Source organism: Denticeps clupeoides, chromosome 17, assembly GCF_900700375.1.
Source record: "Denticeps clupeoides chromosome 17, fDenClu1.1, whole genome shotgun sequence".
NCBI lineage: Eukaryota > Metazoa > Chordata > Actinopteri > Clupeiformes > Denticipitidae > Denticeps > Denticeps clupeoides.
The window spans coordinates 7,304,168-7,331,484 of record NC_041723.1 but is presented as its reverse complement, the minus strand read 5'-3'; the positions used below and the strand labels follow the sequence as shown (position 1 = coordinate 7,331,484).

The 27,317-nt window shown below is 44.6% G+C and overlaps 4 protein-coding genes and 1 non-coding gene across 8 annotated transcripts; 3 read left to right on the top strand and 2 right to left on the bottom strand.

Annotated features, from left to right (window-relative positions):
- Window positions 1-390: 390 nt before the first annotated feature.
- On the top strand, window positions 391-7,700 carry eif4g2b (eukaryotic translation initiation factor 4, gamma 2b). Its single transcript, XM_028958773.1, has 21 exons — window positions 391-403; window positions 915-1,023; window positions 1,609-1,674; window positions 1,779-1,913; window positions 2,033-2,135; window positions 2,228-2,359; window positions 2,439-2,505; window positions 2,597-2,748; window positions 2,825-2,935; window positions 3,146-3,328; window positions 3,401-3,539; window positions 3,616-3,779; window positions 4,140-4,253; window positions 4,538-4,666; window positions 4,739-4,843; window positions 5,106-5,321; window positions 5,427-5,685; window positions 5,771-5,975; window positions 6,081-6,289; window positions 6,377-6,498; window positions 6,606-7,700. The coding sequence occupies exons 1-21, from the start codon at window positions 391-393 to the stop codon at window positions 6,669-6,671; spliced, it is 2,799 nt and encodes a 932-aa protein (XP_028814606.1). The 3' UTR covers window positions 6,672-7,700.
- On the top strand, window positions 4,311-4,460 carry LOC114767552 (small nucleolar RNA SNORD97). Its single transcript, XR_003742973.1, has one exon. It is a non-coding gene; the product is annotated as a small nucleolar RNA SNORD97 (small nucleolar RNA).
- Window positions 7,701-7,750: 50 nt separating the features above from the next.
- On the bottom strand, window positions 7,751-11,772 carry LOC114767233 (GRIP and coiled-coil domain-containing protein 2). The gene is made up of 8 exons (XM_028958818.1): window positions 10,786-11,772; window positions 10,121-10,261; window positions 9,804-10,004; window positions 9,242-9,429; window positions 8,312-8,525; window positions 8,145-8,243; window positions 7,996-8,063; window positions 7,751-7,926 (listed from the first exon to the last, which is right to left on the bottom strand). Exons 1-8 carry the CDS (start codon window positions 11,053-11,055, stop codon window positions 7,767-7,769), a joined length of 1,341 nt encoding a protein of 446 aa, XP_028814651.1. The 5' UTR covers window positions 11,056-11,772; the 3' UTR covers window positions 7,751-7,766.
- A 2,973-nt stretch (window positions 11,773-14,745) lies between these two features.
- On the top strand, window positions 14,746-21,897 carry lyve1b (lymphatic vessel endothelial hyaluronic receptor 1b). 4 transcript variants are annotated; one of them, XM_028957264.1, is made up of 7 exons: window positions 14,746-15,137; window positions 19,318-19,531; window positions 19,703-19,862; window positions 20,179-20,315; window positions 20,643-21,005; window positions 21,079-21,157; window positions 21,430-21,897. In XM_028957264.1, the coding sequence occupies exons 2-7, from the start codon at window positions 19,426-19,428 to the stop codon at window positions 21,611-21,613; spliced, it is 1,029 nt and encodes a 342-aa protein (XP_028813097.1). In that variant the 5' UTR covers window positions 14,746-15,137; window positions 19,318-19,425; the 3' UTR covers window positions 21,614-21,897. The 4 variants fall into 4 exon arrangements, with proteins under 4 accessions (XP_028813097.1, XP_028813095.1, XP_028813096.1 ...); XM_028957262.1 differs by having other exon boundaries at window positions 14,747-15,137; window positions 21,427-21,896; XM_028957263.1 differs by lacking the exon at window positions 14,746-15,137 and having other exon boundaries at window positions 18,104-19,531; window positions 21,427-21,896.
- Window positions 21,898-23,137: 1,240 nt separating this feature from the next.
- bhlhe41 (basic helix-loop-helix family, member e41) lies at window positions 23,138-27,118 on the bottom strand. Its single transcript, XM_028958352.1, has 5 exons — window positions 26,634-27,118; window positions 26,470-26,533; window positions 26,224-26,331; window positions 26,024-26,135; window positions 23,138-25,795 (listed from the first exon to the last, which is right to left on the bottom strand). Exons 2-5 carry the CDS (start codon window positions 26,509-26,511, stop codon window positions 24,945-24,947), a joined length of 1,113 nt encoding a protein of 370 aa, XP_028814185.1. The 5' UTR covers window positions 26,512-26,533; window positions 26,634-27,118; the 3' UTR covers window positions 23,138-24,944.
- Between the last annotated feature and the right edge of the window lie 199 nt (window positions 27,119-27,317).

The following is a 27,317-nucleotide window of genomic DNA, read 5'->3' as shown; positions in this document are numbered from 1 at the left end:
GTCTTTTTTTTATTTTATTTTTTATTTAAGCTGTTTTTATATTGTCTACGCAGCTGTATTGCGATTCAACACTACACTCAAATGTATCACGAAACATTTTTACGAACAAAAGAGCAAATCCTGAATGCTTAAGATCGTTGTTAACTGCTAGATGTTCCTGCCACCGTGGGGGTTTTAAAAACGGAGTGGAGGCAAAATGGCCGCTTCGTGGACGCGTAGAAAGAAGTGGGGGGATGTACAGAAGCTAATCTCACGGATAGCCAATTAGCTGCACCCCATATTCTCGTTGTGTCCCGTTTTATTTATTTTTTTGGTCTGTGTACTCTGTTAGGGGAGTGAATTCGCTTTTAGACAACAGACTCTTACACAGCCCCACGCTAACGAGGCACGATGCGGCAGATGCGTAGAGGCTTCGCCAGACGCGATGTCGCAATTCTTTAGCCACCTACGCCATAGGTGTGCTTCTGTGCATAGGGGAGAAGAGAGATTCCTCTTCATTTCCTTGTTCCGATGCGTTAGATGGTTTAGAAAATTGACGTTTGTCAGTCTAAGAGTGTATTTTCTCACCACATTCAAGCCGCACCGCTATTCTTTATGTTCCCCCCCCCCCCCCCCCCCCCCCCCCCCCCCCCCCCCCCCATGTGATGGTCATAAACAATGTTTTAGTATAACATGTCGAATATGATTAAATCCACAAAGTTTTGAACTGCAGTCCTTGGGTTTTCTTTGTCATAATTGTATTTGATAAGTACATTTATTTATAAGCATTTCTTCACTGCAAATTCTACAAGCAAAGCTGTTTGGTATTATCATGGTTTATGCTGGTTTTTGTGTAATTTGTGGTTGAGTGCCATTTTACCTTTTTACTGTTGTCTAATTGCCCCCCCCCCCCCCCCCCCCCTCTTTCATTTCAGTTCGGTTTTCCCCACCCCACCCTTTGATTATTATTCTTTTGAAGATTCTTCGTTGTCAAGCCGCCAAAGTGGAGAGTGTGATTGCAGAAGGGGGTGCTTCTCGTTTCAGGTGTGTTGGCACACTTAAAAATAATTTCAGTTCTTTTTGTAAGGAGTCAGCCAGTACACATAAATTAGCGGGTTTTGTGCAGCACTTTTCTTTCCTCCCTCGTTTTTGTCCATGCTGAATGAATAATCTTTGTGCTAGTAGATCTTGCGGCATGGCCTTCAAATGTAGGTCGTGCCGGTTTCCATCATTGCTAGTGTTTTCAGAAGCTTTTAGGGTCAAGTCATACTGCATACTCACGATGATCAGTGCATGCGCAAATCCGCTTCTCACGATCGCTATTTTAAATTTGATGTTTTCCTCTATGCATCCCATTATTCAGCTGCCGTAGAGACGAGTGAATCCGCATTGGTGTTTGCGCAGCACCTATCGTCGTGAGCAAGTGGACAATCTTGAATTACTTTTGAATTCATGAAAGAGGGGTAAAAGAAAATGATTTAATGACATTTTAAGTGGATGTTAAAGGCTGCATAATTGAACGTGCTGCAGAGCGGTTGACTCCTCAGTTCTTTTTATTTTATTTATTTTTTTTGTCCTAATTTGTTCAGCAGTATGAAGTCTTTTGTTTATTTTGTTCTGGTCTTCTAGTGCTTCTTCGGGCGGAGGAGGAGGTCGGGGTGCACCTCAGCACTATCCCAAGACTGTCGGCAACAGGTATGGGCAACATGTTAGACTGAAGCAGGTTTTTTTTTTTTTTTTTTTTTCCCCTCTTTTTCTCATTTTTCAAGTCTCATTTTTTGTTCATCTTTTGTTCGTAGCGAGTACCTGGGGAAAACCCCAGGGCCTGGCGTTCAGAGATGGGTTCCTTCACGAAGCACTAGACGAGATGTCAACACCTCCATCACCTCCAATGAAAAAGAACGTCACGATGCAATCTTCAGGAAAGTAAGAGGGTACGTATTTGGGTAAATGCAGACAATGGTCATCTGGCCTTTTTTTATTTTTATTGAATTGTCATAGTAACATTTTGTTTGTTAGACTAGTAAACTTTTTTATTTATTTATTTTTAAAGCATACTTAATAAGCTGACCCCTGAGAAGTTTGACAAGCTATGCCTTGAGCTCCTCAATGTGGGCGTAGATTCTAAACTCGTCCTCAAAGGAATCATCTTGCTGGTAAGTGCTTCTTAAGTGGCTTATATAGAAAAATAACTTAACAAAGTAGAAGCATTAAAAAAAAAAAAAAATTCCCCCCTCCTTCTCTGCAGATCGTAGACAAAGCACTAGAAGAGCCCAAATACAGCTCACTCTATGCCCAGCTATGTCTGCGTCTGGCAGAGGATGCACCAAACTTTGACGGCCCAACATCTGAGATCCAAACTTCCCAAAAACAAAGCACAGTTAGTACATTGCGTTGTCCTTAATTTGACCTCAGGTAAATGTTGTTCCCAATTAATTCTTATTTCCATATAATTTCAGACCTTCAGACGGCTTCTGATTTCCAAGCTTCAAGATGAATTTGAGAACCGCACCAAAAATGTTGAAAGTGAGCTTTTTTTTAAAAAAATTTTATTTATTAACCAATGTTTGCAGGAAGTAATGATGTATTTTGCTAATTATTGCGTTTGATTTTGTAGTCTACGACAAACAAGACAGTCCTCTCACCTCTGAGGAGGAGGAGCAGCGTGCCATTGCTAAGATCAAGATGCTTGGCAACATTAAATTCATTGGGGAACTTGGCAAACTTGACCTCATCCACGAATCTATCCTTCATAAGTGCATCAAAACAGTATGTACTCTTGCACACAGGCTTCATGACTTGTTTAATGCTGCAGTTTGTCCTTATTGCACCATCTGTCTTGCAGCTTTTGGAAAAGAAGAAGAGGGTTCGGCTTAAGGATATGGGGGAGGATCTGGAGTGCCTCTGTCAGATAATGAGAACTGTGGGGCCTAGACTTGATCATGAAAAAGCCAAGGTATGTATTTTTGGCTCTTCGATGTTAGCTGCGTTATTGTACTACAAACTGTTGGCAGATTTTTTTTTTTTTTTTTCCCCTTCTGTTTGCTGGTATTCCATGATTCAATTCAGGCAGACTTTATTTATTGGTAGAAGCATTTTTGTGTTCGTATGGCCTGTTTGACTTCTATGTTTAATGATTTGACAATTTCCCCACCCTGTCTTTCAGTCTTTAATGGATCAGTACTTTGGCCGTATGCAATCCTTAATGAACAACAAGGACTTGCCAGCTAGGATTCGTTTCCTACTGCAAGATACAGTGGAGCTGCGAGAAAACAACTGGGTTCCTCGCAAAGCTTTTATTGACAACGGACCAAAGACGATTAACCAGATTCGTCAAGATGCAGTGAAGGTGACTGGTGCATTGAGTCTTTGTTGCCAGCATACTTTGTTTAAGCCAGCTAATGTATTGTTTCTTTTCTAGGATTTGGGTGTCTTTATTCCACCAATGACACAGGGAATGAGAATGGACTTCTTTCTGGAAGGCCCTTTTATGCCATCCAGGATTAAACTGGACAGAGAAACTCTTGGTGGTTTGGCGGACATGTTTGGACAAATGCCAGGTAAGGACGGCAATGTTTCACTTAGTAGTTTTTAAATTGAGTGTGCTCTGACAGATCTTGGTATCCTGCTGTTTAGGCAGCGGGATAGGAACTGGTCCAGGAGTCATTCAGGACGGCTTCTCCCCAACACTGGGGCGTCATCGATCCAACCCGATTTTCAACGGCCACAGCGGACACATGGCTCCCCCTCCCCAGTCCCAGTTTGATCTGGGTATCAAGCCTTTTATGAAATCCAGTCAGGTAATTGTCCCTTTGCTGGCACAAGTTTAAGGTTTGGATTTAAATTGCTTTTTAGAGCATCAGAATGCCTGTGCTGTTTTCCAGTCAGTATATACTAATTTGTGTACACGTACTGCACCTTTGCCTTGCTTGTGTAATATAGGTGTTTTTCAAATGTTTTTCCTCATATCTCCTCTGGCACAGTGTGCAGCACAGAAAGTACTGCCAATAAGGCTGAAATGTTCTCCATTTATGCTGTGTGTTTGTGAGAAAAAAGTTGCATAATTCCTAAAGCTTCAGTACTAGCCTCAAGCAAGTAAAGTAAAACCACTTCATACTGTTTTGATGTCTGAAACACTGACTCTCCCCTTCACCCAATAGGGGCAGAATCAGCATTTTCATAATCAGAACCCGAACCATCCTTCCCAGCAGCAGGCCCAGTCCAAGGACATGCCTCCTCGGTTCATAAAGAAAGGGCAGCTTAATGCAGATGAGGTAAGAGACAAACCTGGACATGGTTACCACCAGGGCTGTGGCAAGTGAAGAATGGCTGTGCCCAGTGATTATAAAAAAGACGCGTTATTCTGAGGGACTCCACCTGCTACTCATTCTATCTCTTTCTTTACCCTCTCCCCTCAATTTTCTTTCTTTCTCTGTTAAGGTAGCAGGTCCGTTGACTGTGATTATGAGATATGAGGGCATGGCACTCAGTCATGATTACACTGGTCTTGCTGACAACTTTATTCTATTCATTTATTATTTTTATTTTTTTATTCTAGATCAGCTTGAGACCCGCTCAGTCGTTCCTCCTCAACAAAAACCAAGTGCCAAAACTACAGCCTCAGATATCTAATATGATCCCTCCCAGCGCCCAACCCCCTCGTACTCAGACCCCTCCACTTGGACAGGTATGTTGCGGTCATGCCTTCTGACTGAGGTTCATGTTGAGAGATCCTTAAAATGCTTTTGTCTGTCTCCAGCCGCCTCAGCTCGGTTTAAAAACCAACCCACCTCTGATCCAGGAGAAACCTCAGAAGACAAACAAAAAGCCACCGCCTTCCAAGGAGGAGCTTCTGAAAATGACCGTAAGCACAGACCCACAGCAGAGCCTGCCTCACCGCCTGTCTAGAGAACATGCTGACGAATGACTCTTCCCAATTCTGTAAACAAGATCTTTCAGAGCTGGAATGTTCTGTGGTTTCTTTTAGAAGCATCAATGTAAAGCATCTGTGTTTGCTGGTATTATTAGACCTTGGTACTATCGGTATATCTGGTTTCTGCGCCATGTACTTGGCACACTCATCATTATCTTGTGTAAGAAATGTCCTTTTCCTGTCATCCGTGCAGGAGAACATTGTGACTGAGTATTTGAACAACAAGAACATTGATGATGCGGTTGGTGGTCTTCGGGAAATGAAAGCACCCAAGCACTTCCTATCAGAGATGTTAAGTAAGATCATCCTATGTTCCCTGGAGCGCTCTGATGAGGATAAGGAGTATGCCAGCACCCTGATCAATACACTACGCACAGAAGGACTGGTCAGCGGCGAGAACTTCATGCAGGTGTGGTGTAGAGGGTTTATTTTATTTATTTTTAAATATATATATTCAGAGATGCAGTTATTTATATTGCGCTACCATCTTATGGTTCTCGTGTTCCTTTTCAAGGCTCTCCTGAAGGTCCTGGACCAGTGCGCTAAGATTGAAGTGGACATCCCTCTGGTGAAATCCTTCCTGGCCCAGTTTGCAGCACGGGCAGTCATCGCGGAGCTTGTGAGCATGGTGGAGCTGGCGCACCCCTTGGAGAATGGCACCCACTTCCCTTTCTTCCTGCTCTGCTTGCAGCAGGCCTCTAAGCTAAATGACCGCGAGTGGCTCACGGACCTGTTTCAACAGAGCAAGGTCAACATGCAGAAAATGCTCCCTGGTACGTCTCTGTGACATTCACTTCCGTCCAGGCTGCCGACATTTAAGGAACGAAGCATTAACATAAGAGTTTGATCCTCCTGCAGAGATAGACCAGAATAAAGACCGTATGTTGGAGATCCTGGAAGGCAAAGGCTTGAGCTTCCTGTTCCCCCTGCTGAAGCTGGAGAAGGAGCTGCTGAAGCAGATCAAAGCAGACCCTTCTCCCCAGGCCATCTATAAATGGATTAAAGACAACATTTCACCCAAACTACACACTGACAAGGGTTTCATCAATATACTCATGACCAGGTGATTTATCTTGCTGTGTTTAACCTGTTGCTCTCATGACTCAACGCATTAGTGTCTCTAGTATCTTGTATTGGGCTCAAATCAGTAAAGGGTTTTTGTCATCAGCTTCCTGCAGTACATCTCCCATGAGATGTGCTTGAGTGACGCAGAGGAGCAGCTCGCTGCACCTTCCAAAGAGCAGCTGGACCAGGAGAAGCAGCTGCTTCTGGCCTTCAAACCAGTAATGCAGAAGTTCCTCCACGATCATACCGACTTGCAGGTCAGCGCCTTGTATGCGCTCCAGGTCCACTGCAACACTTTCTCCTTCCCTAAAGGTAATTGCCTTACCCTTTACCCACACCCCAGTTTTGTAGTGCTGTGTGGTTTTGGTGTAATTGGTTCTTTTCTCTTCCTTTTGTCAGGCATGTTGCTTCGTTATTTTGTCAACTTTTACGATATGGAGATCATTGAAGAGGAAGCCTTTCTTGCATGGAAAGAAGACATTACCCAAGAATTCCCCGGTAAAGGAAAGGCTTTATTCCAGGTAAGGATTCTGGATGTTGCTGTGTACACTAAAGACCTCTGTGTTCATGGCATTAACTGGTCAGTGTTATTAAACATTTTGGGGGGGGGGGTTTGCACCCTGACCAGGTGAATCAGTGGTTGACCTGGCTGGAGACTGCAGAGGAAGAAGAGTCTGAAGATGATGGTGATTGAAGACCAGGCCACAGCCAAGTAAACATCTTGATTTAAATAAAAACTGTTAATACTTCTCCTCCTCTCCCGTACCACCCTGTCCTTTCTCCAACCTACACAACCACTTTAAACGTACACTCTGCTGCTCAACTTGTACTGTACAATGTAAAGCATTATGATGTCCATGGCTATACCATCACAGCGCCTTTTTTTTTTTTTTTTTTCCCTTCCTGAATTAGAAGTGATTTGTGAACTGTACAACATGACTGCGTTAGCGTGCTAACAATTTAAATTCCACATTGGCCTGTGAGCTTCATGCAACTTTCTCTGTTCTTGAATATTTGCTTTGAGCCTGTGGTTCAGTGTTCCCAATCATCTTTCTAATAACAGATGTAGAAATGCATTTTTTTTTTTAATAATAATTGTTACAAAGAACCTTACTAAAGGAAGTCACTTTACTGCAGTTACATGTTAGCAGTTTTTTTTTTTTTTTTTTTTTTTTTAGCACACCAGTCATCAGTTAATGTGTGCAGCAAGTTTAAAGAATTTTAAAGGAGCACTTAAGTGTTTCTATGGGACATTACATAAGAACAGAAATGCTGGCTATGCTGCTCATGTCCCTCTCCAGTCATGCTCCTTTCGCATCTTTTTTTTTTTTTTTTGTTTTGGGTTTTTTTTTCCTCCCCCCCTCCCCACACTCTAATGATGGCAGTGAAGTCCTTCTGGGAGTTTTCGCAAGTTATGCACTGTTTCGAAAGTAATAAAGTAACGATTTTTAACCTGCCTTTTTAATTCAGTAATGGGAAATATTCAAATGAATTAGAAGAATTTTACCCTTGTCAGAAGTATACTGTAAATCACCAGAAATTGACAAGTGATTTTTTTGTTCTTTTTTTAAATGGTGAAGAGAAGGTGCAATGTCCTCAGTGTAAATGGCCATGTTGCTAAAACTAAATGGCTTTGATCATGTAACTCTAAGGGTGTTTAAATTCTCTGTGCACCACTGTTGCTTAACTCATTAAAGGTAAATAAACACTTGATCACCAGTAATGCTTGTCTTGTTTTTAATCTTACACACATTCTTATTACTGACCACCATAGTAGAGTCCTTGATTGTCATTCCTCGTCTGTGGGGATCCAAAAATATTCCACCACTTTCCTGCTTCTCCTACATGGACCAGAGTCTGGAGAATCTCTTCCCATTGGTGAAAGTTCACTGAAATGTGTAGGACCCTGGTCCCTTCCAGCACGAGGCGTTGCCATTCTGAACATGGTTCTGTGGAGGGTGAGGCTTTAAGTTGTGTGCTTTTTGTTTTTAATAAAAAAAAAATTCAAATGGATGTACCTTGAAAAGCTCCTCTCCGGGTCTTCACTGCCTGTGTCTGAGGTGCTGACATAAATAGGGTCCCCCTCCTGAAAGTTTTTTTTTTTTTTTTTTTATTGATACAATTGAAGGATGTCTTAAGATTTATATTAAGTTGCAGCTGAGTTTACCGTGAAGTTACGTGGTGTTCCATCTTGATTTTTCAAAATTTTCACTCTCTGATCACTTTCAGTCATGCACAAGAAGTAGCTCTTAATATTGGCTTGGCACTGAAAACAAATTGATTCACCATTATGACAATTAAGATTGAGGCAAGTTGTTATCTCTGCAGACTCACTGCTTTGTTTTGCCTCTGGAACTTGAGGTCCTCCTGAGCCCTAAATATTTCAGCCAGGCCTTGGTGCTTCTCCCTCCAGGTCAGGCACTCTGCGGTGCTCTCCTGCCTCTCCCGTTCCGCCAGCTTCCTCTTCGCCTCGGCCTCCTCCTGGGCTTTAGCAGCCGTCTCTCTCTGCTCCTCAGCAGCCACTGCCCTCCGTCTGCAGCTCGCCTCTCTACAGGACACAGCAATTGGAGCTCAAAATCAGTGTCATTTTGCTGACCTGTGATTTGAATGTTTAAACTCAAATATGAGAGATTGCAATATTCAACGTATTAACCTGGAATGGAAGAAATGGGTCCTCTCCAAAAAAAACAAAACAATTTGCATCGCCACCAGCAGTAGGACTGAGAAGTGTTAAGGACGTACGGTGCCTCACAAAAGAGCGTTGCTTTGTTAGTCAATCTTTACCCTGACTACATTTTATCAAGGTGTTCGGTCTTCAGTGTTGTCCCAAGGAAATAAAACACATGTGAGGAGTGTACTCAATATTTTATTGAGATGCTGTATGACATTTATGACATTTTATGCCATAAATCTCGATTGAGCAAACAGTCCAATTAAAAATGGAGTGGTTTCGCATGTTGGTTATTTAATACAGCTAACCTTCAAAAGCAGTAGTTAATATTCTAATAATTCGAGCTGTCGGGAGTTATGTAATGAGTATGGCATATTTGACATTTAAAATACAAATAACATTTAGTGGTTTTTGTAGACGCATGCTCCGCTGCAGGGGTCCGCAACCTATGCCAGAGGGCAGCAAAGCACTTATTCTAACCAATACGTGCCAGGAGACGCTTCAAATAGTATTCTGTTCCACAGTATCGCTCCTCTCCTCAGCTGCTGATATGCACATGAAAGGAGCACCCACACACCCCACACTGGCCTCACTTGTCTCGGAGCCTGGCGTTGTCCTCCATCAGCTCCTTCAGCCTGTGCCTCAGGCTGGTCCTCTCGCCCTCCAGCCCCCTGTTCTCGTCCAGAAGGGCCTGCTTCTCCGAGGACACCCTGTCCAGCTTCAGCTTGCTTTCGAAATAGTTCTTCTCGGTTTTTGCCAGCAGGAGCTGTATGTCCGAGTTCTGTGGAGGATGAGAGAGACGTCTGGGTGGTGTGCGTTTGATTTAGGCGTGTGGAGACACATGCAGGTCTCCCGGCCCTTGGCTCTGAAACGTAGACATTCTGGGAGATTATTGTTATCATATTTAAATACAGTGTAGCTGTTATTCTTAATATCCTCACATCCTGTGTATTTGACTGCAGTGTTTGATTATGAAAGGCAACCAATAATCAAGAATATTCATATTGGTGAAAATCAGATAAATATATCTGCTCATAATGGTGCTACTCAAGGCCAAATACTTTCTGAGGCTAGAATAAAGGCGATAATTAGTGTATATAGTTATATATAGTATATAGTTATAATAGAAAGTGTGTGGGTGCATGTGAATCCTGCCTCTTTCTTCAGCCGGTGCAGGTCCTCGCTCAGCTGGGCCTTTTCCACCTGCAGCAGCTCTTTCTCCTGCCTGCTGTCCAGCTCTCGCGCTTCTGCCAACACCCGGCTCTTCTCCGCATCGCTCCTCATCACCTCTGCCTCCTCAGCTGCCCGTGAGCACAGTGTCGCCCTCTGCTGGCTCACATGGAGCTTCTGCTTCAGCTGGTGGTGAAAGGCAGATTCACAAGAACATATTTATTTGGTAACGGAAGAAATGGCGCCTACGGCAAGTTTTTGTACGCTGCAGTATTTGTGAGTAATAGGCAGGGGTTGAGTACCTCTTTGACCTGGGCCTGCAGTTCCTGGTTGAGGTTCCTCAGGTTCCTCATGGTCAGTTCACTCTCAGTTCGCATCATGATCCGCTCCATGTGGATCTCATTGGACAGGCACTTATTCTCCTTCTTCAGATCCTCGCATTCCTGTAAATGGACGCATAGTTTTGTGTGGGGAATCCCCCCGTCTGGGAGTAAGTGTTATGTTTAGTAGTAAATCTACATGGAAAAATAGTTTTTAAAAAAATGTATTAAAGTACATTATGAGCACATAATGGCTTTGGACAATTTATTAATATATTAAAGCAATACCTCTGTCTTTTTGTCTTATCATTCCAAGTATTTTGTCAAAATAAAGTCCATATCGTGAAATACAGATAAAATTGGTCCAAACAATGTAGCAGTTTTAGCTAACATAAGCAGCTAAAGGTCAGAGGGCACTCATGTCTCTGTGCATTTATTGTAGTAGGAGGGTGTAGCAGGAAGCCGATTGATGGCCACAGCCCCAAGACCACGCCCCCATTGTTTCTAAACCGTTTTCTTTTCTCCCGAAGAACAATTTAATTACTTCAATACGTACCCTTGCTTATTTATATGCAACTCTAGCTATAGATCCTTTGGGATCACTTTACTTCTAAACGGTGATTAGTTCAGTAAGCCGCTCCACCTACCTTCCTCTTCCTCACCAACTCCCCTTGCAGGTGGTTGATGTGAAGGAAGCTTCCATTGGCGCTCACCGGCCTGACCACCCGAATGGGCCTGCGAGCGGGGAGCGCCGGCCTCGACATGCCCTTGATCTCCTTGATCTCCTCCTTCCCAAACCTGCCGTTCATGTTGCTGCTGCTCAGTGAGAAGGACTTGTACAGTCCTCCATCCAGCACTGGAGCCTTCCCCAGTGACAGGGTCTGGAGGTCCCCGTGAGACGTGGCCCTCAGGGACATGGTTCCGGTTGCCGATATCCAGCCCCGTCGATCAGATCCTGTTCTGTTCTACCAGTGAAGAGCCTTTGAAGATTTTGCCAAATTTACAGCTGGGATGCCAGGGCGCTGTGTGCAGCAAGGGCTCCGGTTGGCAACGCGGGTTAATTATTGATACGGTAAGGCAATACGGCTTCATAGGGAAGGGAAACCTAATGCTGCAGGATGTGGGCGCTGTGGGGCCGAGCCACCCAACTTACTAATTACACTCGACAACTCTCCAACAGCCCAGCACCAACACCACACTGTTCCCAACCAACTTCACACACGCTGCTGCTCCCCGAACGTAAACTGCTTCAGCCTCCATTAACATGGTCCGGGAATGGCAGCACGGAGCGTGACCCCAATTCCATGCCGTGACCTCGCTCTGAGGAGAATACGATCCCTCGGCAGAGCCGAGCGATTCGTTTTCCTCCTCGAAGCAGACGGGGAAACTCAAGCTCAGCAGCGTCAGATGTATTATTTACACGGCTGTCGTCTGAGTGAAGTGTGCGTCTACGTTTTTATACGCTTCCTTTACACACCACAACTGCCTTAAACATGTTTTAACTCCCTAACGCTGCACTGTGGTGACCCTGACACTGAATTTGCTCTGAGGTCATGGCATGACTGTCACTTCTACATCTTGTCCACAGTGATCTTGTGTCTGTGATCCTACGCTGTGATTGGCTAAAAAGTACATTTACATTTACAGCATTAATCATACGTCCTTATCCAGAGCGACTTACAATCAGTAGTTACAGGGACAGTCCCCCCCCTGGAGCAGCTTATGGTTAAGTGTCTTGCTCAGGGACACGATGGTAGTAAGTGGGATTTGAACCCGGGTCTTCTGGTTCATAGGCGAGTGTGTTACCCACTAGGCTACTACCTCCCACTACAGTGAAGGTAGAAAATGTTCTTCCAGGTCCACAGTGCACAAGATGACGGAAGCACTGGCAAAAGATTTTAAAATATAAATCAAAAGTGATATTTTGTCAACTTTACAGGAAAGTGAAAAGATAATCAACCATTGTGTGTGTGTGAATAAATACTTTTTTTTTTGGGCCTTTTTCACACCAGCTTCTGCGGGATCACTAAGTCATTTTGTCATGGCCAACAGACCACCAGGGGACACATAGACGTCACAGGGGAAGGACCACCTGGCCGCAGAACCGGAAGCATAGGGGTCAAGTTCAACCCATATAAAAGCGGATCACGTTGTCCTTGCCTGCTCACTGTTTGCTTCTCTTTCAGTGCTGCCATCCATCCATCTATCGTCCTACTCTGCGACCGATCCACGTTCACGACCGCTTCATCAATATCTTCCTTTATGCCAATTCTCCATGTCTCCAGTATTTTGGAAGATTACTCTTTTGAATGTTAACAGTTCATAAAACAATGATCGTTGTCTTCTCCCTTTTATGCATGTGAAAATTCAACATTTAATCTTTTTTTTAAAAAAACTTTGAGCATAAGCAATAACAATATTCTCAAAATGTTACAAAAGAAAACAGCTCAAACAATCTCAAATAAAAACAACAAAAACAAATAAATAAATAAAACACCACATACACATTTTACACCAAAAAAACAGCCTACAATCACCCCCACAATCAACCTATACAAAAATAAATAAGTCTCCACCGAGACGCAGACTGTATCACCCAGGACCAGAAGGGAAATTCTTATTCTTAACCAGATCAAGAAAAGGACCCCATATCTTTTTGAATGTCTTAAGGGAACCCCTAAGTGAAAGTCAAATCCTTTCCAGTTTAACAAAATGAAGAATATATCGGATCCAGTGAATTTGGCTGCGAGGTTTCGAGGATTTCCAGTTTGTCGTAATTAGTCTTCTTAGCCAGTAAGGTAGAGAAGGCCAGCATGTCCCTGTCAACATATTACAGACAAATTTAACACATACACATGCATACACATTGAACAAACAAATACAAAATGTATAAATACATTATAATTTTTCTTCGTCTAGCACCCAACACTCTCCGAGCATGCTCTTCAATGACAAGTCTAAGCCTTATCAGGGCTCTTAGTTTGTATACTCGATATTCTATAGAAATCGAACGAGAATTGCTGGTGTCTTCCCATTGTAAGTCTGCTAAATAAAGTAAAGTAAAGTAAAGTAACACATGTCAAATATTTCAGTCCAGTACTGGTGTAAAGAAGGGCAAAGCCAGAACATATGAATAATATTGGCAGAGGACTGCTGACATTGGTCACACAATGGACAAATCATAGATTTGTGATAACCGCAGCCTAGTGTAATATGAACGGTGTAAGATTTTAAAATGTATGAGGCCAAGTTTAGCGCAAAGAGATAATCCATGAACTCGCAGCAAAACCTCCTCCCAAATCTCATCAGAAATCTCTTCCCAAAGTGTCTTCAGAGGGGTTAGTGAATTAGCACATATATTAAAGATCTGATTATAAGTATAAGAAACCGAACCTTTCAGAGATGGGTTAAGAAGGTCATCTAAAACAGAGTCTGGGGGTAGATTGGGAAATGTGGGAAAGGTAAGATGAGCTAAGATACGCACCTGCAAGTATCTAAAGAAATGATGCTGAGGAAGAGAATATTTATGAAGCAGTACTGAGAAAGAGGCAAAGACATTGTCTATGTATCTACCACATAGAGAACAGATCATCAACCACAGATGGAGGGAACTGGTGATTTGCCGCCAGCGGGGCATAGGTGGAAGAAGTTTGTAACCCAAAGTGCCATTTAAACTGCACCCAAATTCTGAGAGTAGTTTGACCAATTGATTTGAGCATCTGATGGTTCAGACTGAAGCCAGTATTTGAGGATCCTAATATTAGATGCCCAATAATAAAACCTAAAATGTGGTAAGGCTAACCCACCAAGTTTTCTTGGTCTTTGTAAGTATTGTCTGCGTAGTCTTGGAACTTTCTTGTTCCAGATAAACTCAGAGATCACAGAGTCAACTTTCTGAAAAAATGACTGAGGCAGAAATATTAGTATGCATTGAAATAGGTAAGAAAAATGTGGTAAAATAATTAATACTTGTAGTCAGGGACAGATTAAGAATGGACCACCGTTCACAATCCTCTCGAACCTTAAGACAGCAAGGAAACAAAATTAGCCTTTAAAAGATCTTCAAATTTAGATGTGACACAGACACCAAGATATGTAAAATTATGATGGGCAATTTTGAAGGGTAAGCTATAAAGAGGGTAATTCACAATTTATAACCAGAAATCTGAGAGAATGATTGAAGAGTAGTAAGAGCGGCAGGGATTGAGACCGGTATATTAGAGATATATAACAAGAGATCATCTGCATAAAGGGACACTCTGACCTCCCCACCATTCCTAACAATTCCAGTAATCTGAGTGATAGACAGATGCTTGCGGTGAGGAATAAAGTATCTTAATCCAGTTTATTTTAAAGACAAACATTCCCAGTGTATGAAAAAGAAAGAAAGATCGACATCATAGCTCTCTATTAGAGTACATAATCAGATCTTCTTAAAAGAATATAAAGCTCACCTTGTGAGAAAGTTTTAGTACAACACCGGGAATATAAATTCCGCGATGTTACCAGTTAATTAGCTAGCTAGAGGGAGTCTGGAGCCACCACCTTTTTCAATTTCTTCTCAATAAAGTCCAGCGCCAAAGCGGGATCCTCGAACCTGTGGGTCTGCCCGTTGGCCAGTGTGATGCGCCGGATAGAGAAGTCCAAACTTAATGTTCGGGCAGCAGTGGAGCTCCTTCTTCACGTTAGTCCGGGAAAATAGAAATCGTCTTACCCATGTGGAGAAGAGGAGACATTTCTCCGGCTCCTCGCAGAATCTGGTTCCGAACCTGGAACAGGTCCACTCCAATAATGAGTGGACGCGGAGGTTCGCCATCTTTGGACCTGGGACGTAAGGTACGGTGAGCACGATCCAGCACAGGTTTCTCATCAAGACCGAGTAGGTCCTGCAGGAACTGAGCCACAAACTCCGTGGGCCCTCCAGACCCTCGGGAAGTCCCACCAAGCGAATATTATTCAATCTGGAGCGACTTTCCAGGTCTTCACATTTCCTGGACAGGTAATCTACCTGTGCTGTTAGCGTGCTAACGCTAGCCTGCAGCTCGGTTAGCTTACCATCGTGATCGTTCGCCGAACGTTCGAGATTCGCGATTGTCGCTCATTGTGCAGCGAACCTGCCATCAAAAACTTCCAGAGCCACCGTTATCTCCCTACGGACAGTTTCCCAAATAATAGAGTCAAATTTGTCAAGGATGTCGGTTCGTATCTCGTCCATCATTCGTCTCACACCCAGCAATAAACTTCGTTATCGTCCGACTGTGAAGTAGTTTGCAGCTGAGGAGAAGACCGATGTTTACTGCGGCCTGACTTAGATTGCTCGGTTTTTCCGCGGTTAGCTTTTGTGCCATACACTAAAAAAGTAAAAATTATATAAAAAGTCACCCTTCTGAGGAGCCACTGGAAAACACTTCTACATCCCCCTGTCTCCGCAGCGTCCCCTCAATCTTGATAACTGTGTTAATAAAATGTAATAAATGTATTTAAAGAAATGTTTTTTTGGAATATCAGATTTCTCACAGACATCAAGTCACCTTCTGCATACAAGTCCAAAATGTTCTCAACACCCTTGCCAAACCATGTTTTAAATGCTCCATCTCCCCTAGGCGGTATAAAACAATTATTAGGGAAACAGTGGGAATGCTGTCCACGTTGAGTACCATGGAACTGTGAAGGAAGGCGCTGTAAAGTTTGTAAAGAAAAAGTTCGAGAGGAGACGTTGCTTCCTACTCTATGGTCACCCAGGCCGGAGGGGGAGCCATTGAAAAGTAATATATTGCTAACCTTAGCTGGGCAGACCAATAATACAATTAAAAAAATGTTATCCTCTTTCGTATGGTAAATACAGTAGCCTTAGTTGTAGCCTGGCCATTTTATCGTTCAAATGAATTGGTTAAAGGAAGCAGAAGTGACTGAAAAAAGATGTGGTGTAATGTAGCTCACTCTAGTATTGCACAAGAATGCATGTTTTATATAGTTTTGCATTAGGTGGCCACCTGTTATAGGTTTGATGTGGCTTCATATTTTGCTTTCCCAACAGAAATTGCTGCAATAAAAGTGCAGTAATCCCGTAGTACATTTTATAGGACCTTGACGGGACCCAGGTACGAGCACAGCATCCTTCCAGCAACAGGATTTGCTGGAGCCCACCATCCATTTAAATCGGCATCCTAATTGTCCCACAGAGTCTTAAACCGTGACCATCGACGACTATTCCACACATTTGAGGAAAAGCATTTATAGGCTCGTGTGTGTTCTGGGTGCGTTCCTTGTTGTAAAGTTAAAAGGTGTTGCTTTGATGTTGAGACCCCATGGAACCAGAAACATCCTTCCTGTGCGTCGGCACTTTAATCCTTCCTTGGGAAATGATTGTGTAATGACACGTTATTACCATCTATCGTGCTGCTCTTGGCAGGGCTTTTGTTTTGCATTTCATTTCTTTCATTTTTCATGATGAAACGTCCTTCAGTCTCATGACACCCAGTGTTTATGGGCTTTTCCTAAGACGTACAGGAAGGCTTCTGTCTTGGCCAAACCTGCTAGTAACGTCAGTGGAATGAGACATTATGCCCATGTGGAGAAGATGCCTGTTTTAATTTAAAGAGCTGTCACTGGTGGATGAGGAGCATTTCTTTAGCAGCGGTGATAAAATGGGCCAATCCACAACAGGAAACCTTGAAGTCTATATTCAATGAAAGTTAAATATTTGTTGCCTTTGACCTTTGACATTTGTGCATTGTGCATTACTGCTGTGTCTGGACCAGCGGCACACTGTTTCCGGAGGTGAAAGCACAGAGGAAGGCAGACAAGAAGAGATGGGAGGGAAGCGAGGAGAAGGCATGAAGCAGGGTGATTTCCACCAATAGTTCCCCGCTGCCCTGCTGCAGGACAAAATGTGGACAACATGCTGACAAAGCTCCAAGCCGTCCCTCACGTGGCACAGTTGTACTCGCCTCTTCACTGGATATTTCTACAGTACTCCAGGACGGGCAGAACATTGAAGACAAACCATGTTCCGTCTCATATATATATTTCTGCCAACACTTTACTTAATCAAAAGCATGGCAATACACGTAGTGGGAAAATATACCAACAATATTGCAATAAGATCAGGCAACACAATCATCAAGGTTCTTCAAGGCCTCTTTATTAGCCAATTACATGCAGTACACATGTAAATATTAGAGGATATTTAAATAATATTTACATTCATGGCATTTACCAGACGCCCTTATCCAGAGCGACTTACAATCAGTAGTTACAGGGACAGTCCCCCCCTGGAGCAACTTGAGGTTAAGCGTCTTGCTCAGGGACACAATGGTAGTAAGTGGGATTTGAACCTGGGTCTTCTGGTTCATAGGCGAGTGTGTTAATCACTAGGCTACTACCACCCACAGAATATCAATATATGTTTAATACACTGCTCAAAAAATAAAGGCAACACAATGTAACTCCAAGTCAATCACACTTCTGTGAAATCAAACCGTCCACATAGGAAGCAACACTGAAAATTAATTTTTTGCTGTGTAAACGGAATAGACAACACATGGAAATTATAGGCAATTAGCAATACCTCCCCAGGAAAGGCGTGGTTCTGCAGGTGGTGAATCCTGGTGGTGCTTTCAGTGGAGGCATGAGATGGAGTCTACAGCCCACACAAGTGGCTCAGGTAGTGCAGCTCATCCAGGATGGCACATCAATGCGAGCTGTGGCAAGAAGGTTTGCTGTGTTGGTCAGCGTAGTGTCCAGAGCCTGGAGGCGCTACCAGGAGACAGGCCAGTACATCAGGAGACATGGAGGAGGCTGTAGGAGGGCAACAACCCAGCAGCAGCAACTACTTCCACCTTTGCGCAAGGAGGAGCACTGCCAAATGACCTCCAGCAGGCCACAAATGTGCAAGTGTCTGCTCAAACAGCCAGAAACAGACTCCATGAGGGTGGTATGAGGGCGGTATGCCAGCATGTCTGGCATTTGCCAGAGAACAAGATTGGCAAATTCACCACTGGTGCCCATCTGCTCTTCACAGATGAAAGCATGTTCACACTGAGCACATGTGACACATGTTACAGAGTCTGGAGTTGCCGTGGAGAACGTTCTGCTGCTTGCATCATCCTCCAGCATGACCGGTTTGGCAGTGGGTCAGTAATGGTGTGGGGTGGCATTTCTTTGGGGGGGGCCGCAGAGCCCTCCATGTGCTTGCCAGAGGTAGACTTACTGCCATTAGGTACCGAGATGAGATCCTCAGACCCCTTGTAAGACCATATTATGGTGCAGTTAGTCCTGGGTTCCTCTTAATGCAAGACAATGCTCATGTGGCTGGAGTCTGTCAGCAGTTCCTGCAAGTCGAAGGCATTGATACTATGGACTGGCCCGCCTGTTCCCCAGTCCTGAAATCAATTGAGGACATCTGGGACATCATGTCTCGCTCCATCCACCAACACCACATTGCACCACAGACTGTTCAGGAGTTGACAGATTATTTTTCCAGGTCTGGGAGGAGATCCCTCAGGGACCATCCACCACCTCCTCAGGAGCATGTCCAGCATTGTAGGGAGGTCATACAGGCACGTGGAGGCCACACACCCTTCTGAGCCAGTTATATCAGCCTGTTGTGTGTTTTTTCACGTTAAATTTGAGTGTGACTCCAAATCCAGACCTCCATGGGTTGATAAATCCATTTCCATTGATAATTTTTCTGTGGTTTTGTTGTTAATCACATTCAACTGTGTAAATAAGTATGTAATATGAATATTTCATTCATTCAGATCTAGGATGTCTTATCTTTTATGTTCCCTTTATTTTTTAAGCAGTGTAGATCTGAATATAAAAATCCTATCAACAGGAAAGCAAGATCCAGTATTCTGAAGATGTCTGTTCTTTGTGTTTCACGCTTCATTCTCATCCTTTTCTTTAAAAAAAAAAAAAGCGCATGTCATTTGACACACATCATTTTTGTGGAACTGATAAGGACATTAATTTAATCCACAAACCTCATGTTCATGTATTTTACTCTTGTATTTATCTGCCAGTATTTCTATAATCCCACCCCAAATTAGAGTGTAAAACTCACACTGTACAGTGTTAAATGAACAGCTTTACACATATTAAAATGAACATGTTCATAACATGTTTTCTTTGCTGGTGCCTTTGGCCCCGGGTCATCCTGTTTCCCGTCACCTCAGGGCGTGCTGTCGATTGCAGAAGGTCGTCCCTGCTCCTCCGTCTCTGAGACGTGACAGGGTCCCCCCTGCTCCGCTCTGCTGCGCATTGTTAACCGTGTGCTGGCCACCATGGATAGACTCTGGACCTCCTCCTGCCTGATGCTGCTGCTGCTTCTGCTGCCACCGGTGGCCACGGATTCAGGTTCTCAGGCTACTGATCTCAAACAGCTGCAAGGTAATGCTGCAGTTGGTCTGCCTGAAGCACGCTGTTGTTCATCCTGCTGGTACAGTTAGAAGGTTGCCCGATTTGAACCTTTACGCTCACCTTTAATATTCACATAATTTTTAGAACTGCTGTCCTGTTATGTTATGTGACTTTAATTACTTGTTCACTGGCTTGTTCCAGCTTCCACACAGAGTGGAATTATGGGGGTTTTCCTTGCATCATTAAGCAAGTACAGCTTTGATGCTCTGACCGCCAGGAATGTGTGCATAGCTCTGAATGCGAGCATAGCAACCAGAACCCAGGTACAGACGGCCAACGCAGCGGGAATGGAGACCTGCAGGTACCCCGGCAACGAGAACATAGCGGAACATGTATAGGAGAACCATAAGAAATGTTATAACAATCTGAGCTTTTTAAAAGTTTTTAAAGTTATATATAAAACTATATATAACTATATATATTATATATATCTGTGTGTGTGTGTGTATATATATATAGAGAGAGAGAGTTATAGTTATATAGTTATATGTCACGTATAGAATATACATGAACACATACACATTTTTTAGCGTTCGGTACAATTATTATTTTTTTTTTTACAGTTTTCTGGTTTTGGAAGATTTTGGGATGGAGAAAGTGTTTTTGTTCCCCCACAGGTATGGCTGGGTAGAGGAGAACATTGCAGTGGTTCCTCGCATTAACAGCAACAAACTGTGTGGTCAGGGTAAAGTTGGGCTGGTTTCCTGGAAGGCTAATCTCAACATAAAATTTGACGTGTTTTGCTTCAAAGCAGGTAAAAAAATAAAAGTGCTTTGAAAATGAATTACAATTTCCATTAAATCTATATGTTTGATTTGACAGGCTTGTTACACAATGTAATATACATAATTCTTATCATCTATGTACTTTTTATATTATCTGGGGAATTGAATGGACTATTAAATACATTTAAGCATGACATTTTAGTCTAATTCAAGTGATTGGTATTTGAGATTAAATGTAAATTGTTTATGCAGTAATTCATTTATGCAAATTTTGTTTTTGGTGTATTTAAAGCTCCATTTAAAGCAAGACCTTTTTTTGTTCCACTTTTATTACATAAATATTTCTTCTGTTATAGATTTGGTGAAACCATTGAACAGTACAACCACAAGCATTCAGCCAGGCAGCCATCCCACTGCTAAAGCTCCACCTCTCCCTATCAGCACCACCTTCTCCAGCAGGGCCTCCCTCGCTTCCTCCTCCACCTCTCTTCTCCACCCTCCCGACACCTCTATCCCTCCTTCTTTTGTAAGCGAAGCTCCTAAACTCACCTCCACATCGTCTGCACCATTTCTGCTCCTCACTAGCTCGCCACTTTCCACCTCTACCCCTGTCACCGCCACACAAACTCTGCCATCCTCCTCACACTCCCTATCTGCTGCGCATGCGGTCGGACCATCTCAGGCTCCGCTCGTGAACTCTGCAGAGTCTTCTCCGGCAGGTTGTATTCATTCCACGTCTTCATTCCATCGCGTTTTATCGCTCAGTAACCGAGACACTGTTTTATCTTACAGCTAAACACATTGCCATCAGTGCTGCTGCCGCCTTCCTGCTGGTGCTGGCAGCATCAGTAGCGGTGTGGTATCACAAAGTGTAAGTCCACTGGAGAGTCCGAGACACCACACAGTTTCCCTCTCAACCTCCCACGTCCATTCTCTACGGGCATTTTACCGTACCATGAACAATTAATGTACCATGAACAATTATGGCCTTTATTAACCCTTTTTGTTGATGTTCTTTGCAAGAACGTTAGATTGTAATGCACTTGAGTACCGTCCTCAAAGAAGGCACTGCAGCAACTCAAAAAAAGGCTCGAGGCAACAAAATCTCCAGCATTGCTCAAGTGTTTTCTCTTTTGACAGAAGAAGGCGAAGCAGTTTGGCATTCTGGGTCAGGGAGCATCAGAAAGACAACGCTGAAACAGAGATGTGGAAACAACTTCGTCAGAAGGATCAGAATCTGGGGAGAAGTGGAGACCGCGCCAGGAAGTGCTCCAGTGATATTACCCTCCTCATGGACGAGGAGGCAAAAATTGACTTGTCTTCGTGAAGGTTTATTTTGATGGTTTTGCAGTGGTCAGTAAAGACTATGCTTTTAAAACGAGTAAAGATCTGTAAAGGCCTACAAGATGCAAGATGCTCCCACAAATGCAATCTTTTATAAGCATTGATGATCAAGATGATGCTGATCATGCATTATTTAGTAGTTTCTATGTTATTTTTCATGCTATATATAATCAGGGCATATTTAACCCAGGCTGTATTTATTTAACAGATATTAATATACTATAATATGAGTTTCATATGTGTATTGTTTCATGTTTTGTAATAAATGTCACTTTTATACAATATTGAGCTTCGTTCAACTCGAATGTGCTCACATTTTCAGCTACCACAAGGCGGCGATATAAGATCACATTTCTATTACACTGGCCAAGTGGTCAAAGAGTTATTTATTGTTATTTTTAAAAATGTAATCATGAGCGCTCACAAATTAACTTTTGTAAAAAGATATTTATTTGTAAAAATAAATAAATATCACTAATTAGTCCAATTTGTCCAAACGCAGTGAAAGAGAGGCCAGTTACTGGGAGATGCGATGAAAGCGTAGTACTTAAATGTTACCACTGGGTGGCAGCCTTCACCCAATAGACCACCAGTCCTGAAACAGGACATTCATGCAGTCAGGAGTTTCTGTCCTATTCAAATACACAAGTTTAAAGAAAAAAAACAATACATCTTAAAGCACTTGAGTAGTTCTTTATTCACAAAACACAATCCACATAAATGGGAGCACAACAGAAGTGGTTTAAAGAGCATTTGTGTCCTTCACAGGCCGTAAACGTCAAACTGACTTTCCACTTTACAGAAATTCATAAACGAGCTAAAATCCTCCAGCTAGGTTTTACACGTTACAACATGACAAGACATTGCAGCCTTGCCCTGTAATGAGCAGGATGGATGGAGGGCTGAATGGATAGACGGAAAGGAATGATTGTCCAAAGGGGGTTAAATGTCATGAATTATGTGAAATTCTCCGTGATACCAGGTTGACATGAGGTTCAGTCATTTATGAGGTCAGTGTTGTTGTTTTGATCAGATATATTACTGTCGAGGGAGGTAGTGTTCTGGTTGGCTATGGCTTAGTCGAGAGGAACAGGGCTGGGGGGTCCGGGGGGGTGGGGGGTGGGGGGGGGGGGGGGGGGGTTCAAGTCGAGGAATCACGCACCTCATCACTCCTTCGTCACATGACTCCCTGTAATGCCGCGGCTTACAGTACATTCCACGACCGTGGCTTCCATCCAGCCAGTCTGAGCAGAGTCTGGAGTGGGGATGTGTTTCTGCCAGGGAGGGGGGGGGGTCGAAGCCAGGCAGCATAACTTTGCATCTCTGCTATTTGCACGCTTTGCACGTGGCTACTTCGGCAACACGTGCCCCAAAGGACATTTAAGAAAATGACATTGAAATGAGTCTTTCCAGCTTTTTTTTTTTTTTTTTTTATTCTTATTATTATTTGACAACTGAACTGAAATAATTTAGAACAGCAATCGTGTAAAGCATTAACGAAATGTGCAACAGTTGCTCAGTTTAATCCTTTTTTATATAAAATCCAAAGAGCTCTTCCTATGACATAAACATTGGACATATCGTAGCATATTCACAGACTATTTACACAGACATGCCACTGCATTAGGCAATGTGACAAACTGAGACAGAGGGCAGAAACAAGGGTTCAAAACAAAGAAAAAAGAAAAATCAGGAAAGGAAACGGCACCTTCTCCACCTCGGCGCCCTTGCGACACACGACACAAGAAGATCTCGTTGGGGCCGAAGAGCGGCGTCAGTTCGTGAGTTAATCTTGCTCCACCTTCCTTCCACATCCACCCGCCTGTGTGTGTGTGTGTGTGTGTGTGTGTGTGCGTGAGATGGAAGATGACTACGGTGATGATGATAGCAACACAGATGATGAAGCATGATTACCGGAGGCCTACTTCTAGATTCGATTCGAAATTGCCGACGTGCAACTTCACTCTCTTTGGACGGTGCCTTCGTCCCGAAGTCCCGCAGTAAAATACACAACCTTGATGGTAAAGCTAAACAGCCGCTAACAACAAGCGCAGAGTCGCGTTCTCCATATATACACAGATATACATACAGATTAAGATGCTTTTTATGCCATGATTTCTTCGTACACATCAAATGAACGATTACAGGGGGTTAAAAAAAAAAAAACAGAAGTGAAGATAAGAAGGAAACAGAAGGCATGAACAAGTGCACTTTACCTCTCAGAGCAAACCACTGTATCAGAGTATATACAAACTTTTCATATCTACCAAAAACAAAGAGAAGAATGACGTTTAATACATTCAATATCAAAGTTCCGTAAGGTGCTAATATACCTTGTTACGTTTTTGCTGGGGGTGGGGGGGCTCAGTAGTCTTAATTCTTAAAGGTGTCCAGAGAACATCCTCACGAGTTCACCGGGGGGGTCTATTAACACGCTGACGTAATCTGCGGTCACATGACCAGCTCATCCTGTAAAAGGCGGGAGGGGGGGCTCCATGAGAGAGGGGGGCCGCCGTAACAGCGAATTGTCGCTCGAAAAAAAAAACAAAAAAAAAGTCTCCAATTGCGAGAGAGTCTTAAGAGAGTCGTTCCCGGCCAAAACCAATGCAGGCTGAGGTATTTAAGTAACTTCTTTCAAACTCAGGAATGGGAAACCACTCGATACAAATCCAGTCACAAGAGTTCATTTGTAAATACTGATGCAATTTTGATGGTAAACACCCGATCTGAGGTCAGTATCATACATCCAAGTGTCCAATACAGTAAGTTAAAAGTCATAATGAAGGAGAAACTAGCTGCAGTCAAGCAGAGGTTAAGTTAAAGACAACAAATATTGCACTAAATAAAGTGTCTTCAGATCATTAAAATAGAAAAAAGGTGAAATTCCCCTATTTTGATGAACAATCAAATCTGGATGGCGCTGGATATGAAAGAAAAAAAAAGAATAGACGTAGGCTGATGCTGTCAATCAAAAGTCGATTATCATTCAAAATTTTAACAATAAAGTGCAAAAGGCACAGAATGTTACAAAAGTAGCTGTATGATCAATGAACTTGTGAGACTACAGTTAAGCTTAAACCTCGAATAGAAAAATAAAATGAAAATTATAACAGGACCAACAAAACAAAACAACAACAGGGGCGTAGGCCTCGGGAAGGTCACCGAGACCACGACTTGCATTCTTGCGGACCTGATCGAACTCATCGGTTGACCCTACGACCCCCAGGAGGAGAGTCTGACGACCCCTGCGCTACGCTGACATTATAAATAAAAAAATAGAACAATGATAAATACGCGGGCGTGTAGATGGTTGATTATGTACCGTCGTTCTCACTCGCCGGGGACTGGTCCCCGGCCATGTCGTCGTCTGGACTCTGCCCTCTCTCGGCGGGAGACCCCAGGTCCCCGTCGTTGGACGTGTCCCCGTCGGGACTGGGACAGTCCTGGTTCTGCGAGGACAGGCCTGGGAAGGCGGCGGCGGCGGCGGCCACGGCGGAGGCGTGCGCGGGGAGCCCCGGGTACAGCCAGGGAAAGGGCGCGGTGGCGGGGTACACGTACTTCTCCAGGCTGCTCTTGTCGAATAAAGGCATGTAGGACGCAGCGGTGGACGGGTTGATGAAGTAGAAAGGCATGCAAAAGGGCGTCTGCTGTCCCATCCCGGTCATTCCCATTAACGAGTTCATGAACGCCAGCTCGGCCCGGTTGGTCTGCTCCAGTCCGGCCGCGGCGCCGCCGCCCCACGCCACCTTTGGCTTTTTGGCGACGCGCTCGTCCCCGAACTCCTGCTTTATCTTCACGCCTCTGGGCCCCGGGGCTTGGCCCCCGTCGCACCCCTTCTCCAGCTTCCCGTCGCTCTTCTCCGCCTCGCCGCCGTACCCGCTGTCCGTGTCGGTGTCGTTCTCGTTCAGCTCCGGGTTCTGAGTCCTCTGGATGACCGGGACGCAGTTGGCCTGCCGGTCCCCTTTGCCGGCGTCGGCCGGGACCTGCTGCTGCAGCTGGGCGGCGGCCTTGTGCAGGTGGGTGATGAGCTGGCCGCACCTCTGCTCGCGCGCCGACCAGTTCTCGCACCGGTGCAGGTACTGCAGAACCTCCTTGGCGCACGCCTGGAACCCGGAGTGGAACGCCTCCAGGTCGGCCTGGATGGAGGACTTCACGGAGCGATCGCCTGGCGTGGGGGGGGGGGGGAGAAAACACGCGGGTCACGGAGGGCAGAGCGGCGACGTTCCAAACCCAGCGGTTCTAAAGCGTTCTAAAGGGTTCCCGATTCTCGAACCGGCTCTGTCCGCCGCGTGCGGAAGAAATGTCACCGGTGTCGCGCCAAGTTACACGTGAGCCGCGGATCACGACGCGCGTTACGCGCGTAATCCGTCCGTGGGGAGGTTATGCAATTTACCGTTCTGCAGAGCCACGATCTTCTGGTGCTGCTGCTCGGTGACCGCGGTCAGGGCGTTCAGGTGCTTCAGGGTCAACTCGAGGACCACAGCCTTCTCCAGATGCCCGAGGGTCTGCGGACCGGAAGGACAATTTTATTATATATATATATATATATATACATACACACATATACATAAATCGGGCCGAACTCGGACCCACCGTCAGCTTGAGATGTTCGGGGAGCAGGTCCTTCAGCTGCCCGATACACTCGTTGATCCGGTCGCGCCTCTTCTTCTCGATCAGCCGGTGCGGCAGCTTGTACGCGTCCTGCGCGGCGGCGACACGAGTTCGGTCAGCAGGGACAGCGGGGGGGGGGGGGGGGGGGGGGGGGGGGGGGGACAGCAACTTTGCAACTTTTACTCTGCGTTTACACCCGAGCGCGTCTCTTATGGCGACGTAACTTACCTTCCCGTCTTCCCGCTTCATCCCTCGCTTCGACTTGCACATGTAGACGGGGGAATATTCCACCCTGCAACAACAACAACGAAACTGTCACGTCGCCACGACCTTCTTACGTTTCATTAGAATAATAATAATAATAATAATAATAATATTTATTTTTTGTTTACCCCAAAAGTCCGCGTGATCCGCGAAAGCTCTGTCCTGCAGGCGCGGGATTCTTTCATCCATCGCGGCTCCGCTCCGGTCCCGCAGCGTCCTTTGTCGTCTTTGGTGCGTGAGTCGGTGCGTGCGTGTGTGTGTGTGTGTTAATCCCGGACGGGCGGACGCCGTGTGTGTGAGAGGTGTGTGTGAGAGGTGTGTGTGAGAGGTGTGTGTGAGGCGCTGCTGCACTTCTGAATGATGCCCGGTCCGCCGGGCGCGCCTGCCACTTCGCCACACGCGCGGCGCCAGAGTGGGGGTTGCCAGGTCTCGCGAGAGAAGCGCGCCTCTCCCGAAACGCGCGAAGCGGCTACGTCATCAACGTCCGAGCCGTCAGTTGTGTGTAATTAAAAAAAAAGCGCATACGCATTAGTTTGTGTTTCTGGATATTTTTGCATATTGTATAGTTGCGGCGGGGAATATTCATTCCGTTTCTGTTTCTGCGGCCGACAGCTGACAATGTCTGACCGACGTGCGTCCAAATTACAGTCTGTGACCGAATTTGTGTCGGCGGAAAATGGTGAAAGTTCGCTCACAACTGGCGAACCTGGCAACACGCGGCAGAGCGCAGGCGCGCTTCCCGTCACGTGTAAACTGCACCAGCTCGAGGTCCGCTAATGAAGCGATATTTTTAGAGGGAAATGGCCGCTTCT

Bases quoted from the DNA above. Each gene is read 5' to 3' on its own strand.
- eif4g2b (XM_028958773.1), top strand. The intron at 1,675-1,778 runs GTATGGGCAACA...TTTTGTTCGTAG, and splicing joins CCCAAGACTGTCGGCAACAG to CGAGTACCTGGGGAAAACCC. The intron at 3,540-3,615 runs GTAAGGACGGCA...CCTGCTGTTTAG, and splicing joins CATGTTTGGACAAATGCCAG to GCAGCGGGATAGGAACTGGT.
- LOC114767233 (XM_028958818.1), bottom strand. From the start codon at position 11,055: ATGTCCCTGAGGGCCACGTCTCACGGGGACCTCCAGACCCTGTCACTG. The intron at 10,262-10,785 runs GTAGGTGGAGCG...GTCCATTTACAG, and splicing joins AGTTGGTGAGGAAGAGGAAG to GAATGCGAGGATCTGAAGAA. The intron at 10,005-10,120 runs GTACTCAACCCC...TTTCACCACCAG, and splicing joins TGCAGGCCCAGGTCAAAGAG to CTGAAGCAGAAGCTCCATGT.
- lyve1b (XM_028957262.1), top strand. From the start codon at position 19,426: ATGGATAGACTCTGGACCTCCTCCTGCCTGATGCTGCTGCTGCTTCTG. The intron at 19,863-20,178 runs GTACCCCGGCAA...GTTCCCCCACAG, and splicing joins GCGGGAATGGAGACCTGCAG to GTATGGCTGGGTAGAGGAGA. The intron at 21,006-21,078 runs GTTGTATTCATT...TTTATCTTACAG, and splicing joins TGCAGAGTCTTCTCCGGCAG to CTAAACACATTGCCATCAGT.
- bhlhe41 (XM_028958352.1), bottom strand. From the start codon at position 26,511: ATGTGCAAGTCGAAGCGAGGGATGAAGCGGGAAGACGGGAAG. The intron at 26,332-26,469 runs GTAAGTTACGTC...GCCGCCGCGCAG, and splicing joins TGAAGCGGGAAGACGGGAAG to GACGCGTACAAGCTGCCGCA. The intron at 26,136-26,223 runs GTGGGTCCGAGT...TCCGGTCCGCAG, and splicing joins CCGAACATCTCAAGCTGACG to ACCCTCGGGCATCTGGAGAA.